This window comes from Schistocerca nitens, chromosome 6 (genome assembly GCF_023898315.1).
Source record: "Schistocerca nitens isolate TAMUIC-IGC-003100 chromosome 6, iqSchNite1.1, whole genome shotgun sequence".
NCBI classification, from domain to species: domain Eukaryota; kingdom Metazoa; phylum Arthropoda; class Insecta; order Orthoptera; family Acrididae; genus Schistocerca; species Schistocerca nitens.
The window spans coordinates 595,219,611-595,231,637 of NC_064619.1; the positions used below are offsets into that span (position 1 = coordinate 595,219,611).

Genomic DNA, 12,027 nt, shown 5'->3' on the forward strand with positions numbered 1-12,027 from the left:
GGGGTGGAACCAGGTTTCGGAAAAATAAACGAAACCCCGATTTTATGTGTCGAGTGAATAATATTCGGAGCTGCTATCCTCAGTTCGATCGATTTTTCCATTTAATACTGCGATATGTAGCCGTGTAGTTCTATGTAATATCCTTGCATATTGCAACAATATCGAATAAGACAAGATATAAATCATGTTAGCAAATTTGTGCGTCTTATTCGTATTCGAAATTCCTTGACAATGATGAAAGAAAAGACCTGTAAACATAGGTAACAGGCTTTATTACAGTGCAGAATAACTTAGCCTTACTTAGGCAACTTACAAAATAATATTTGTTTATGAAACTTCCTGGCAGATTAAAACTGTGTGGCGGACCGAGATTCGAACTCGGGACCTTTGCCTTTCGTGGGCAAATTGGTAGAGCACTTTCCCGCGAAAGGCAAAGGTCCCGAGTTCGAGTCCCGGTCCGGCACACAGTTTTAATCTGCCAGGAAGTTTCATATCAGCGCACACTCCGCTGCACAGTGAAAATCTCATTCTGGAAACATCCCCCAGGCTGTGGCTGAGCCATGTTTCCGCAATATCCTTTCTTTCAGGAGTGCTAGTTCTGCAAGGTTCGCAGGAGAGCTTCTGTAAAGTTTGGAAGGTGGAAGCCGAGACACTAGCAGAAGTAAAAGGTGTGAGGACGGGGCGTGAGTCGTGCTTGGGTAGCTCAGTTGGTAGAGCACTTGCCCGCGAAAGGCAAAGGTCCCGAATTCGAGTCTCGGTCCGGCACACAGATTTAGTATCCTAGGAATCAGCGCACATTCCGCTGCAGAGTGAAAATCTAATTCTGGAATATTTGTTTACTCTGAAAGTTCCAGAATTGAGTACAGAATGGATGAAACTCCACCAACCTCTGTACAGTTTTGATCTATGTTACAAAATTTTAGAAAAAAATTGTTGTTTCACCACTTCACACGTGGTGTTCTGTGTTTTGTTCCAGGAGCAGCCTTCCAGCCAGAGTTCGCGGCGCCCCTGGCCAACCTGACGGTGGCAGTGGGCCGGGACGCCACCTTCACGTGCCAGGTTCGACACCTGGGGGGCTACAGGGTAAGTGCTTCTCACTGCTATACGAATTCCGTCTGACGATAACCATTCAGATGTTGTCGATTACACTGCGGAAACTGCTGCGACTGGATGAATAAAAATCGTCCAAACATGTCCAAAGTCGCAGGGAATGTCTACTACGACGGCAGAGATCACTGTTTTATCAGTCTAATTAAATGCAGGGCCTTACACGAGTGTGGTAATTTACATATACCATGAACAGTTAACAGCACTAGCAGTACCATGCAGAAAGTGTGCACAATTGATCGTACTGTGCAGCTCTCACAGCCAGCATTTGCGCCACTGATAATTTTTTGCTTTATGAGCGTGATGCCATCGTCCCAGTCATTTTTCTCAGCATATAAATTGACACTTTTTAATAAATCAGTTTTTAAGAGGAGAAATATGGCTTGGACCAGATCATTTTATGGAAAATTGAAAATACTTAGAGTTCGGAGTAAGATGTACTACGGTCAGTTTTAATGTTGTATGGTTCCCCTTAATGGGTATCACACTTCCAAAGTATTTTCGTAAAAGATATGGCATCCCTCCCCTCATAAAAAATGGGTGGACATTGCCAACGTGGGGTCCTGCATGACTGAACAATACAGATATCATAGTTGAAGTTACCACGGAATAATATTTGTGGCTAGGCCTTTTCCTTGGTTAGTGGGGCAAATGTCTGGATTGCAGATCGATCTGACCTTGTAACATTAGTTTTTGAAATGTGTTGCATACAAATGTTTAATGATCTTCAATTGCAATTTCTATTTGTACTATCATCTCGGTATCGATACGGATTGTAATACCGAAATATTGATAAACATTTAGGTCATGAATTTAAAAAAATACGTTACTGATGCTCGAAATCACCTGCAAAAAATGTGCGATTTCTTAACATAAGCCAACAATGTCTTGCTGTTCTGGTGTTGCTAACGGATAAAAGCCAGGGAAACAGCAGCTGTTATTCTTCCAGAGAGCATACACCTCTGTTGTATGGTCAAACTATGATGACATATCTTGGGTAAAATATTCAGGAGGCAAAACAACCCCCACTAGAGCGTGGACTACTCATGACTATGTCGTAATCCAGAAAAACAAAACTAGCATTTCATCAGGGGAGAGAATTTAAAAAGGGAAATGGACAGGATGAATTAAATATAGTTTTCAGGAAGAATAGGACTTCTAGTCTAGTGAATACTGCGTTACAAGCTCTGGTGCAGGAGTGGCTTACTAATATATAATAAAATAGGAACGTAGGTAAGTTGCTGTAGGCAGCATTGTGAATGCTTCATAGTAGCCAGGATGAACAAGAAGCTAACAAAAAAATGGTTCAAATGGCTCTGAGCACTATGGGACTTAACGTCTGAGGTCATCAGTAAGGACAGCACACACATCCATTCCCGAGGCAGGATTCGAACCTGCAACCGTAGCGGTCGCTCGGTTCCAGACTGTAGCGCCTAGAACCGCTCGTCCACTCTGGCCGGCCAAGAAGCTAACACACACCAAAATAGTACAAATATGTATTCCAACTAGTTACGCAGATGATAAAGAGATTAAAAGAATGTATGACATGGTAAAAATAAATAATGAAGACAGTTAAGCAAAGCACAGTGGATAATAAATTTAATCAAAGGAAGGAATAAATGCAGAAATGCAACAAATTCATCAGACTCAATGGAATACAGATTGACAGAAGACGCAAAATATCTAAGCAGAAATGGCTAGAAGAAAAAGGCAAAGCTACAGATGCATGCAAAAGTGGGGAAAGACAGAGCATGCTTATAGAAAAATTAAAGAGAACTTGGAAGAAAAGAGAAGCAGGTATATCAAAACCTCAGTACTAAGCAAAGAAGGAAAAGCTGAGAAATGGAAGGAATATACAGAAAGGCTGTGCAGGGTGTACCGTTACAAGACGTCATTTGGGCACAGGAGATTTAACAACTGTGCTGACAGAGTTGCAGCTGCGGCAGCACGACTCCATGACGGCACTGTCAGGGAGTGGGCAACGACACCAGCGCTGACACGAGGCCAGCGGGACACATCGGCCATAACTCGGAGTGTGACCGACTGAGTAACATGAGATGGAACTCTGGAGTATCACTACAGGACGGATCTGAATGGACACCTCGGTAGCCACGGGCTACTCCGTTGCGGAAAAGAAGAGTTTGCTGTCGGACCAGTGGAAGTACGGCATGCCCTGTGCCGTCTGCTACAGGACAGTGTGTTCCTGGTGGTTCGTGATAAACCCATATTGGGGCAGCGTCTTGACCAATTTGAATGTACCACCAACTGCGACATAGTCGCGTATACAAAGGGTGATCCGATACTGTCAAATGTTTTTTATTCCAGTCTATGATCACAATATCAATTCTTTAGGCGATGAACGGTTTCAGTCCGTAATGACCATCATCAGATCTTTTTTACACCCTGCCTTATCACTTTAGGACATGGTGTTAAAAAGATCTGAGGATGGCCATTGCGGATTGAAACCGGTCATCGTCTAAAGAGTTGATATTGTGCTCAAAGACTGAAATATAAAACCTTTAATTTGAACGTTTACCACATTTGGTAAACATTGTTCAAAAATGGCTCTGAGCACTATTGGACTCAACATCTTAGGTCGTAAGTCCCCTAGAACTTAGAACTACTTAAACCTAACTAACCTAAGGACATCACAGACACCCATGCCTGAGGCAGGATTCGAACCTGCGACCGTAGCATTCCCGCGGTTCCGGACTGCAGCGCCAGAACCGCACGGCCACCGCGGCCGGCGGTAAACATTGCTAACTCTTTCTCTTGTATGACCAGTCTCACGCTTATAGGAAACAGCTGTCAGCACTATTACATTATTCATGGGTAAATAGGTTCTTAGTATGTGCTACAATTGTCACTTGACAATGGCTTCTTTTTATAGATTACCCGGTATTCTGAGTACTTGCAATCATTTTCGCAATTCATGCAGTAGTACTCAGTGAACCACCGAGTTATATTATTTTACCATTGCCACGTGACGTAAGCATGGTTAAATACAGCAAACCCTGCCACATTTCGATGTGTTTGATCTAATGTAGTAAATACCGCTCTGTTCCCTATTGCTATTATTGCGTTATGAACCTTGCATATCCTTGTTGTTGCCCATGACGTCCATTTTGAGCACAAGGCCTTCTTTGGGAACTTCATTGTAAAAGTTCTCTCATCCTATTGCAATTTTGAACTGCAACAAAATTCCTTACGCCTCATTGTTATAATGTTATGTAGCAGAGACTGTGGGTATGATTATTCAAAGCACCTTAGTATACGTAAGTTCTCAGTGTTATAGTAAGATTATATTTGGTGCTCTGGCCTGTGTACAGTCAGTTCATTTTCCAATCAGCCAGGTCACAATTAAAGCTCATTTTGTTATTGTTTTTGATATTATGGTTAATATCTCTGAGGCTTGTTAGCTAGTTTTGGATTTAAATTAATAGTTTACTGTTATTCAGGCACTGGTGTTACAGGCTGTAATAAAAATCCTCTGCCATCTTGTTAAATAAAAGATTTAAAGTTATGGTTACCCACCGTGCCACCCAGCCATTCTGCTTCTTGTTACATCACAGGAGGGGTATTAGGGGGATGAGATGAGAGACACGATACTGCAACATAGAATTTTCACAGCACTGAGACAAAGCTCCCGGAGGAGACGATATGCACTGAGAGTTACTGAAATTCTTGGAAGAGCCAGCCAAGACAAAACTGTTCCGCCTGCTGTGAAAGATATAGGCGAAATACCGTCGCAGTTCAAGTAGAATATTATAATTCCAGTTCAAAAGGTGGCAGGTACCGACACGTGTGGGTATTACAGGACTATCAGTCATGCTTATGATATATTATCGCGAACTATTTACAGACGAATGGGAAAAGTGGTAGAAATCGACCCGATAGAGGATCAGTTTGTGTTCTGGAGAAATGTAGGAACACGCAGGTCACTACTGACCCTGTGACTTACCTTAGAAGAAGTCTGAAGAAATGCAAGCCAATCTTTATAGCATTTCTAGATTTGGAGAAAGCTTTTGAACATATTGACAGGAATCCATTATATAGGTAACAAAGGTAAAATGCTGGGAGCAAAAGGTTATCTACAACTTCTACATAGAACCTATTACCAATTACAACAGTCGAAGGACATGAGATGGTAAACAGTGTTCGTGAAGGAAATCAGACAAGTCTGAGCTCAGTCCTAATGTTATTTACTTTTGAATACATTACGGGAAAGGCAGTGATCAATGTCTTACAAATATTTATTATTAAAAACAGTCTTGATCACGATTTATTTATCAAGGTGACCGGTTTCGACCACTACTGTGGTCATCGTCAGACCATTGAGTAGGAACCTCTTTCTGTTGGAGAATCACTACTCAACAACAGAAAGAGGTTCCTACTCAATGGTCTGTAGATGACCACAGTAGTGGTCGAAACCGGTCACTTTGATAAATTGATCGTGATCAAGACTGTTTTTAATAATAAATACTAATGTTATTTAATCTGTGCGTTTAGCAAGAAGTGAAGAAAACTAAGGAGAAAATTGGAAAGGATGTTAACCATGGAGAAGAATGTATTTGTGTGAGATATGGTGTTGCGCGGAAGTGAAACGTGGACTACTGACGCAACCGAGGCAAGAAGAGAGTATGTGACTCGAAATGTGGTGCTGCAGATGAATGCTGAATGGTAGACGGGTAGATCGAGTAGCTAATGAGGTGCTACTTTACTGAAAAAGAGAAAAACGGAATTAACTCGACTAAAACAAGGGACCTGTTGAAAGGAGATATCCTGTAGCACGATGGAATAGTCTATTTTGGTAAGGAAGGAAGTGTGATACGGTAAAAATTGTAGGAGGCCAACAGATGAATACAGTAAGCAGGTTAATATGGATTATGTGGCAGCAGTTACAAAGAGATGAAGAGGCTTGCACAGGGTAGACTAGCGTGGAGAGGAGCATCAAAATAATTTCCGAGAACTTTGAACATTATATTACATCAACTTATTTTCTTTGGGACAACAAATTCTATGAGCAGTCCGTTGGCGTGGCTATTGCAAACCAACTTATCGAAGTTGGAGTGAATTTTTGTATGGAAAAAATTGATGAAGCAACCCTTCTGACGAAGGAGAAGAAGTTCTAAAGTTGATTTCGGTTAGTTGATGAACTGATCAAACTTTCGTTATATGGACTAGTCGAGAGACAGAACTCCCAAAATTTCAAAATTTTCTAGGTGATGCTGATTTTAATAGTAATTTCAGTACAACGAAAGTGAAAAAGGGTCAGATTTACAGTTACTTAGGAAACAGTCGGAACATTAGTGCACAAGGTCTACAAAAATCCCATTATCACAGATAAAAATAAATGTAAATGTCGTGTGATCAGGGTCTCCCGTTGGGGAGACCGTTCACCGGGTGCAAGTCTTTCGATTTGACGCCACTTCAGCGACATGTGCGTCGATGGGGATGAAATGATGATGATCAGGAAAACACAACACCCAGACCCTGAGCGGAGAAAATATCCGACCCAGCCGGCAATCGAACCCGGGCCCTTAGGATTGACATTCTGTCGCGCTGACCACTCAGCTACCAGGGGTGGACACTACCACAGTTAGATACCTTCAGATAAATTCCAGTCACCATCCCATGCAGAATAGTCAAAGCATTGGCAGACCAAGCTAAGACAGTCCCTGAACCGCAGCTCTTAGCCGACGACCTGAGACATTTAAGAACTGAACCAGAGGAAATCGCTACTCTGATAAAGAACCAACTAAAGGGAAATTTATCCTCACATTCTTAAAAACAGCCCCAGAACGTATCCGTTGCGTACTAAGACGACACGTCACTGAGATAGCGTCTGAAGCAACAAGAAAGGTGCGCGAGTATTTGAACATTGCAAGAGAGTTACGACCGCTACTTGGTACCGCAGAGTATTAAAATGTCTCGTACATGCCATCAAGTGTACATAGAAACTATAAAAAGAAGCATTAGCATACATTTTAATGAACACATGAGCAATTGTCACCTGGGAACATTAAGATCATGCACGGGGACCAGAGAACTACCGAATTTGTTTCTATAACACTATGGATTTACCAGCATCAATATACCAGGTGGTTAAAAAGTCAGTATAACTTTGAAAACTTAATAAACCGCGGAGTAATGTAGATAGAGGGGTAAAAATTCACACACATGCTTGGAATGACATGCGTTTTTATTAGAACCGAAAAAAGGTTCACAAAATGTCAGATAGATGGCGCTGGACACCAAAAACGTCAGTGACTGCGCATGACAATCGTGTATAAAAGGAGGTGTAATGAGAGAGAGAATCCTCATCGCTACACTCCGCACGAAACGCAACACCGCTCCTGGTCACGATCGTGTCACCTATCGCCACCTTCGTGAAGCTCCTGCTTCTTTCCTCTCCACCCTGGCCGGGCTCTACAATGTAGTCCTGTCCACTGGGTACTACCCCGACCTGTGGAAAACCTCCCGTATCCTGATGTTCCTTAAACCCGGTAAACCGCCTTCCGCTGTCTCCTCCTACCGTCCCATCAGCCTTACCTCGGTCTTCAGCAAGGTCCTGGAATCCATCCTCACCCGACGCTTCCACCAGCATCTCCGCCAGCACTGCCTCCTTCCCGCTACCCAGTGTGGCTTTCGGCCGTCCTTCTCTTCCTATGACCTTCTCCTACACCTCACTCATCTCCTCTCCAAACAGATTAATTCCTGTCGCTCCGCTAACTTCCTCTCCCTTGACCTTGAACGAGCCTATGACCGTGTGTGGCATTCCGGTCTCCTCTTCAAGCTCCAAACCTTCGCCCTTCCTGTTAACTACGTCCATCTGATCGGCTCCTTTCTTTCCCAACGTCCTTCCTATGTCACCATCCACAACATGGGTTCCTACACCTTTTTCGCCTCTGCCGGTGTGCCCCAAGGTTCCGTCCTCTCCCCTCTTCTGTACCTTTTGTATGCGGCGGACATACCGCCGCCTTCACCCCCCATCCATCTTCTCCAGTACGCCGATGACACCGCCTTCCTTGCCCTTGCCCCCACCCTGCAGCACTCCCAACACCTTCTCCAATCCCATCTTGACCAGTTCACCACTTGGTGTAACCAGTGGTTACTTAAGATCAATCATTCCAAAACCCAGGCGATCATTGTAGGTAAAACCACCCCTTCCTTTTGCCTCCTCGATTTCTACATCACCATCCTGTACGACCTTATTCCGTTCCCCCACCTCCTCCTTTTCCTTGAACGGATACGGATCCTCAACATCTCCCGTAAACTCGATCCTCCTCACCTGCTGGTCTCTCCAATCCTCTCCCGCCCCCATCTGCTGCCGCGCCTGTATTTCCAAATCCCACCTGCTCTCCATCTCTCCACTCTCCATACCCTCTCCCAAGGTGGCTTCCGCCAGCTCCCCCTTCCTGATGATGCCCTCCTCCCCTTCATCTACCCCTCCTACCAACTTTGATCCTCCCTCCCTCTTCCTGTGTTTGTTCCTATGGGCACCCTCTCTCCCCTTCTCTCCCCCCTTCCCTCCCTCCTCCCCTTTTCCCCACTCCTCCCCCGGGCTTCCCCAACCCCCATACCTCCTTTCCTCCTACCATCTCCTCTGCCATTGGCATCTTTGCTCTCCCCTCTCCCTCCCTCTCCCCCTTCTTCCCTTCTTGGCAGGTCCGTTGACTCGCACACGTTACGTGGACATTCGCGCGCCGGAGGTCATCACCATCAGTTTCTCGTGTGTGTGCCATCGTGTTTGTTTTTGGTGTTCGCCGTCACGCTCCTACGTTCACCTGTGCCGTCGAACTCGTCAGTTTTTGTGCGCCGTGCCGACAGTTTTTAGTGTGTTTTTCGTCGAGTTTGACCAGCTTCGTGTTTTTTTTGTATTCTGTGTCTACTGTCTTTTGCCCGCCAATTTGTTCCGTCTTTTCTGTGCCTTCTTTATATTTTTTCATTGTTAACCTGTGGCTGGAGAGCGGCGTAGGATGCTGCTGACAGCCCACCTTTTGTAGAGGTGTTCAAATCACAATAAAGGAAAAGAAAAAAGAGAGAGAGGATCAGATGCACCAGCAGTCGCATCACGTTGACGTTACCTGAAAAGGCGCTTTTAGTGAAGCTCTATTATCAGAATGGGGAATGTTCTAGTTCAGCGTTACGATCCTATCGCCGTAGGAAGGGGATTCGAACGGGTAAAGGTCCGCTGACAAATGCAGCTGTGGCGTGAATGATTTCGAAGTTCGAAGCCACGGGTTGTTTAGACGATAGACCCCGTAGTGGCCGACAGAGCACAAGGCGTAATGCTGCAGAGACAGTTCAGGAAGAAATGGAGACTGTAGCGGGTTCGTCTATGCACGGGGAAGTCAGCGCTCGTGCAGTCGCACGTCGCACCGGCATTCCGTACGCTACTGTTCGATTGGCACTGAGGCGTACCCTTCGATGCTATCCGTACAAAATCCATCGGCAACTTGAACTGTTACCTGGCGATTTAGTGAAGCGGAAGGCATTTGCGGTGTGAGCTTTCAAAAGATGGCGGAAGATGACGATTGGATGAGTAACGTGTTGTGGACCGACGAAGCTCATTTCACGCTCCGAGGGTCTGTCAACGCCCACAACTGCAGAATTTGGGCTACCGAAAATCCTAGAACTGTCGTGGAAAACTCTATTGCACGACTAGAATGTCACGGTATGGGTTGGATTTACCACATCTACCGTTATCTGGCCTTTTTTCTCCGAGGAAATGCGTGATTCTGGTTTTGACACTGCTACCGTGACGGGTGAGAGGTACGCCGATATGTTACAGAATCGCATGAACCACAGCCTGGCTGATAAACACGTGCTGGAACGTACGATGTTTACGCAGGATGGCGCTTCACCCCACATTGCTAGACGCGTCAAAGATCTCTTGCGCGCGTCGTTTGGTGATGATCGTGTGCTGAGCCGCCACTTTAGTCATGCTTCTCCCAGGTCCCCAGACCTCAGTCCGTGTGATTATTGGCTTTGGGGTTACCTGAAGTCGCAAGTGTATCATGATCGACCGACATCTCTCGGGATGCTGAAAGACAACATCCAACGCCAATGCCTCACCATAACTCCGGACATGCTTTACACTGCTGTTAACAACATTATTCCTCGACTACAGCTATTGTTGAGGAATGATGGTGGACATATTGAGCATTTCCTGTAAAGAACACCATTTTTGCTTTGTCTTACTTTGTTTTGCTAATTATTGCTATTCTGGTCAGATGAAGCCCCATCTGTCGGACATTTCTTGAACTTTTGTATTTTTTTGGTTCTAATAAAACCCTATGTCATTCCAAGCATGTGTGTCAATTTGTACCTGTCTATCTACATTATTCCGTGATTTATTCAGTTTTCAAATTCATACTGACTTTTTGATCACCTGTTATTTCTATGATAGGACAAAAACAATTAAAAAGCTAAAATCGCACAAAATATTTTTTATCTTGGCTTTTGATGGTTTTTAACAGTTAAAACGTTCATCCTTCAGTAGCCTCATAACGAGAAAATTCTGTGCTAGGATCTACATAGAGCCCTAGAAATTCGAAATCACAAATACAAAAAACAAAAAACAAAAAATGTTCAAATGTGTGTGAAATCTTATGGGACTTAACTGCCAAGATCATCAGTCCCTAAGCTTACACGCTACTTAACCTAAATTATCCTAAGGACAAACACACACCCATGCCTGAGGGAGGATTCGAACCTCCGCCGGGACCAGCCGCACAGTCCATGACTGTAGCGCCCTAGGCCACTCGGCTAATCCCGCGCGGCCACAAATACAACTTCAACCGAAGAAAAGAAGGATTGAAACTGATGTGACCTTTAGCGGTGAAGCAAACAGCGGCAAAACGTAACCTCCACAGGCTTCGTAATAGATGTAGCTACGACTCGTGTGACAGCAGTGTGATGACGTCATGTCTGGACCCTTGTAAGGATGCGTATAAATATTTTGACTGGTTGAGGACGTTTAAGTTAGAAATTGCCATTTTTCTCGCCCTTGATTATGTCTCTAGCATTGAAAGATAGAACTTTAGGCATAGAAATATGCACTGGACCACGGCCTAATGCCCATAAACGTGGATACAGTTTTTTGTGGATGATGTGTTGTTCGCCGGGTCGCTCTTTCTCCTACGGGCACGGATTTTTCAAGAAGTACAGGGGTGTCCGGTGCTTGTTAAGCAGCAGCGCCTGCAGCCTCTCATACATGCTAGGCGGCGCTGATGAACTGCGAGGACGCGGCTGAATGCAGAAGGCCCGGGGGCGGTGGGAGCGTCCGGCGGCCGGCACCGGCCCCACCGCAGCTAATTGGATTCTTCTGTCGTCCCAGGCAGTGCCGACAAATTGATTGAGCCGTAAAAATGCAGGGGGCCCTCCCTTGTTTGTCGCTATGCAGTCCAATTTCTGGGCGCTCGCTGAGGAGCACAGTCTATTTGTTTCAGCGGAATTGGAATCGGCTGCACGAACTGTGAGGCTCGCTTAGTGCGGCCAGATTTCACGCGTGGGTTCCGAAAGCTGCGCTGTGCACCTGCCTTCCACTGGCACGAACGGATTTTTAGCGAATTGTGCTCGTGGGCAGGTGACGCACAAAAGTTCCGCCGCACCTTGACGTCTGCGGATATCCAACTTCTTCAAGTCAATTCACCAGAAACTTGAATGTAACGATGAAAATTCGTCCTTGTAGGCACCAAACTGTATGGTTCTTCTGGAAGTAAAGCAGACCTATTTAGGAATCACATAATAGCAGGTAAAAGCTACTTCTACATCGTCTACTTCAACATAAACACCGTGCGATTCCCACGTAAGTGTTTGGCTGATTATGCAGCGTACCACACTCGAATAGAACATGAAAAAGTACAATCTAAGTCTTTCTCTGGTATCTCCGATTTCTCTCACTTTTTTATGATG

The 12,027-nt window shown here is 44.8% G+C and overlaps 1 protein-coding gene across 1 annotated transcript in view; it reads left to right on the top strand.

Annotated features, from left to right (window-relative positions):
* The window catches only part of LOC126263512 (lachesin-like), a 242,988-nt gene that overhangs the window by 5,019 nt on the left and 225,942 nt on the right, over window positions 1-12,027 (top strand). Inside the window, exon 3 of the mRNA XM_049960605.1 lies at window positions 977-1,083. Within this exon, the coding sequence (XP_049816562.1) occupies window positions 977-1,083 (107 nt within the window). The remainder of the gene's footprint in view (window positions 1-976; window positions 1,084-12,027) is intronic.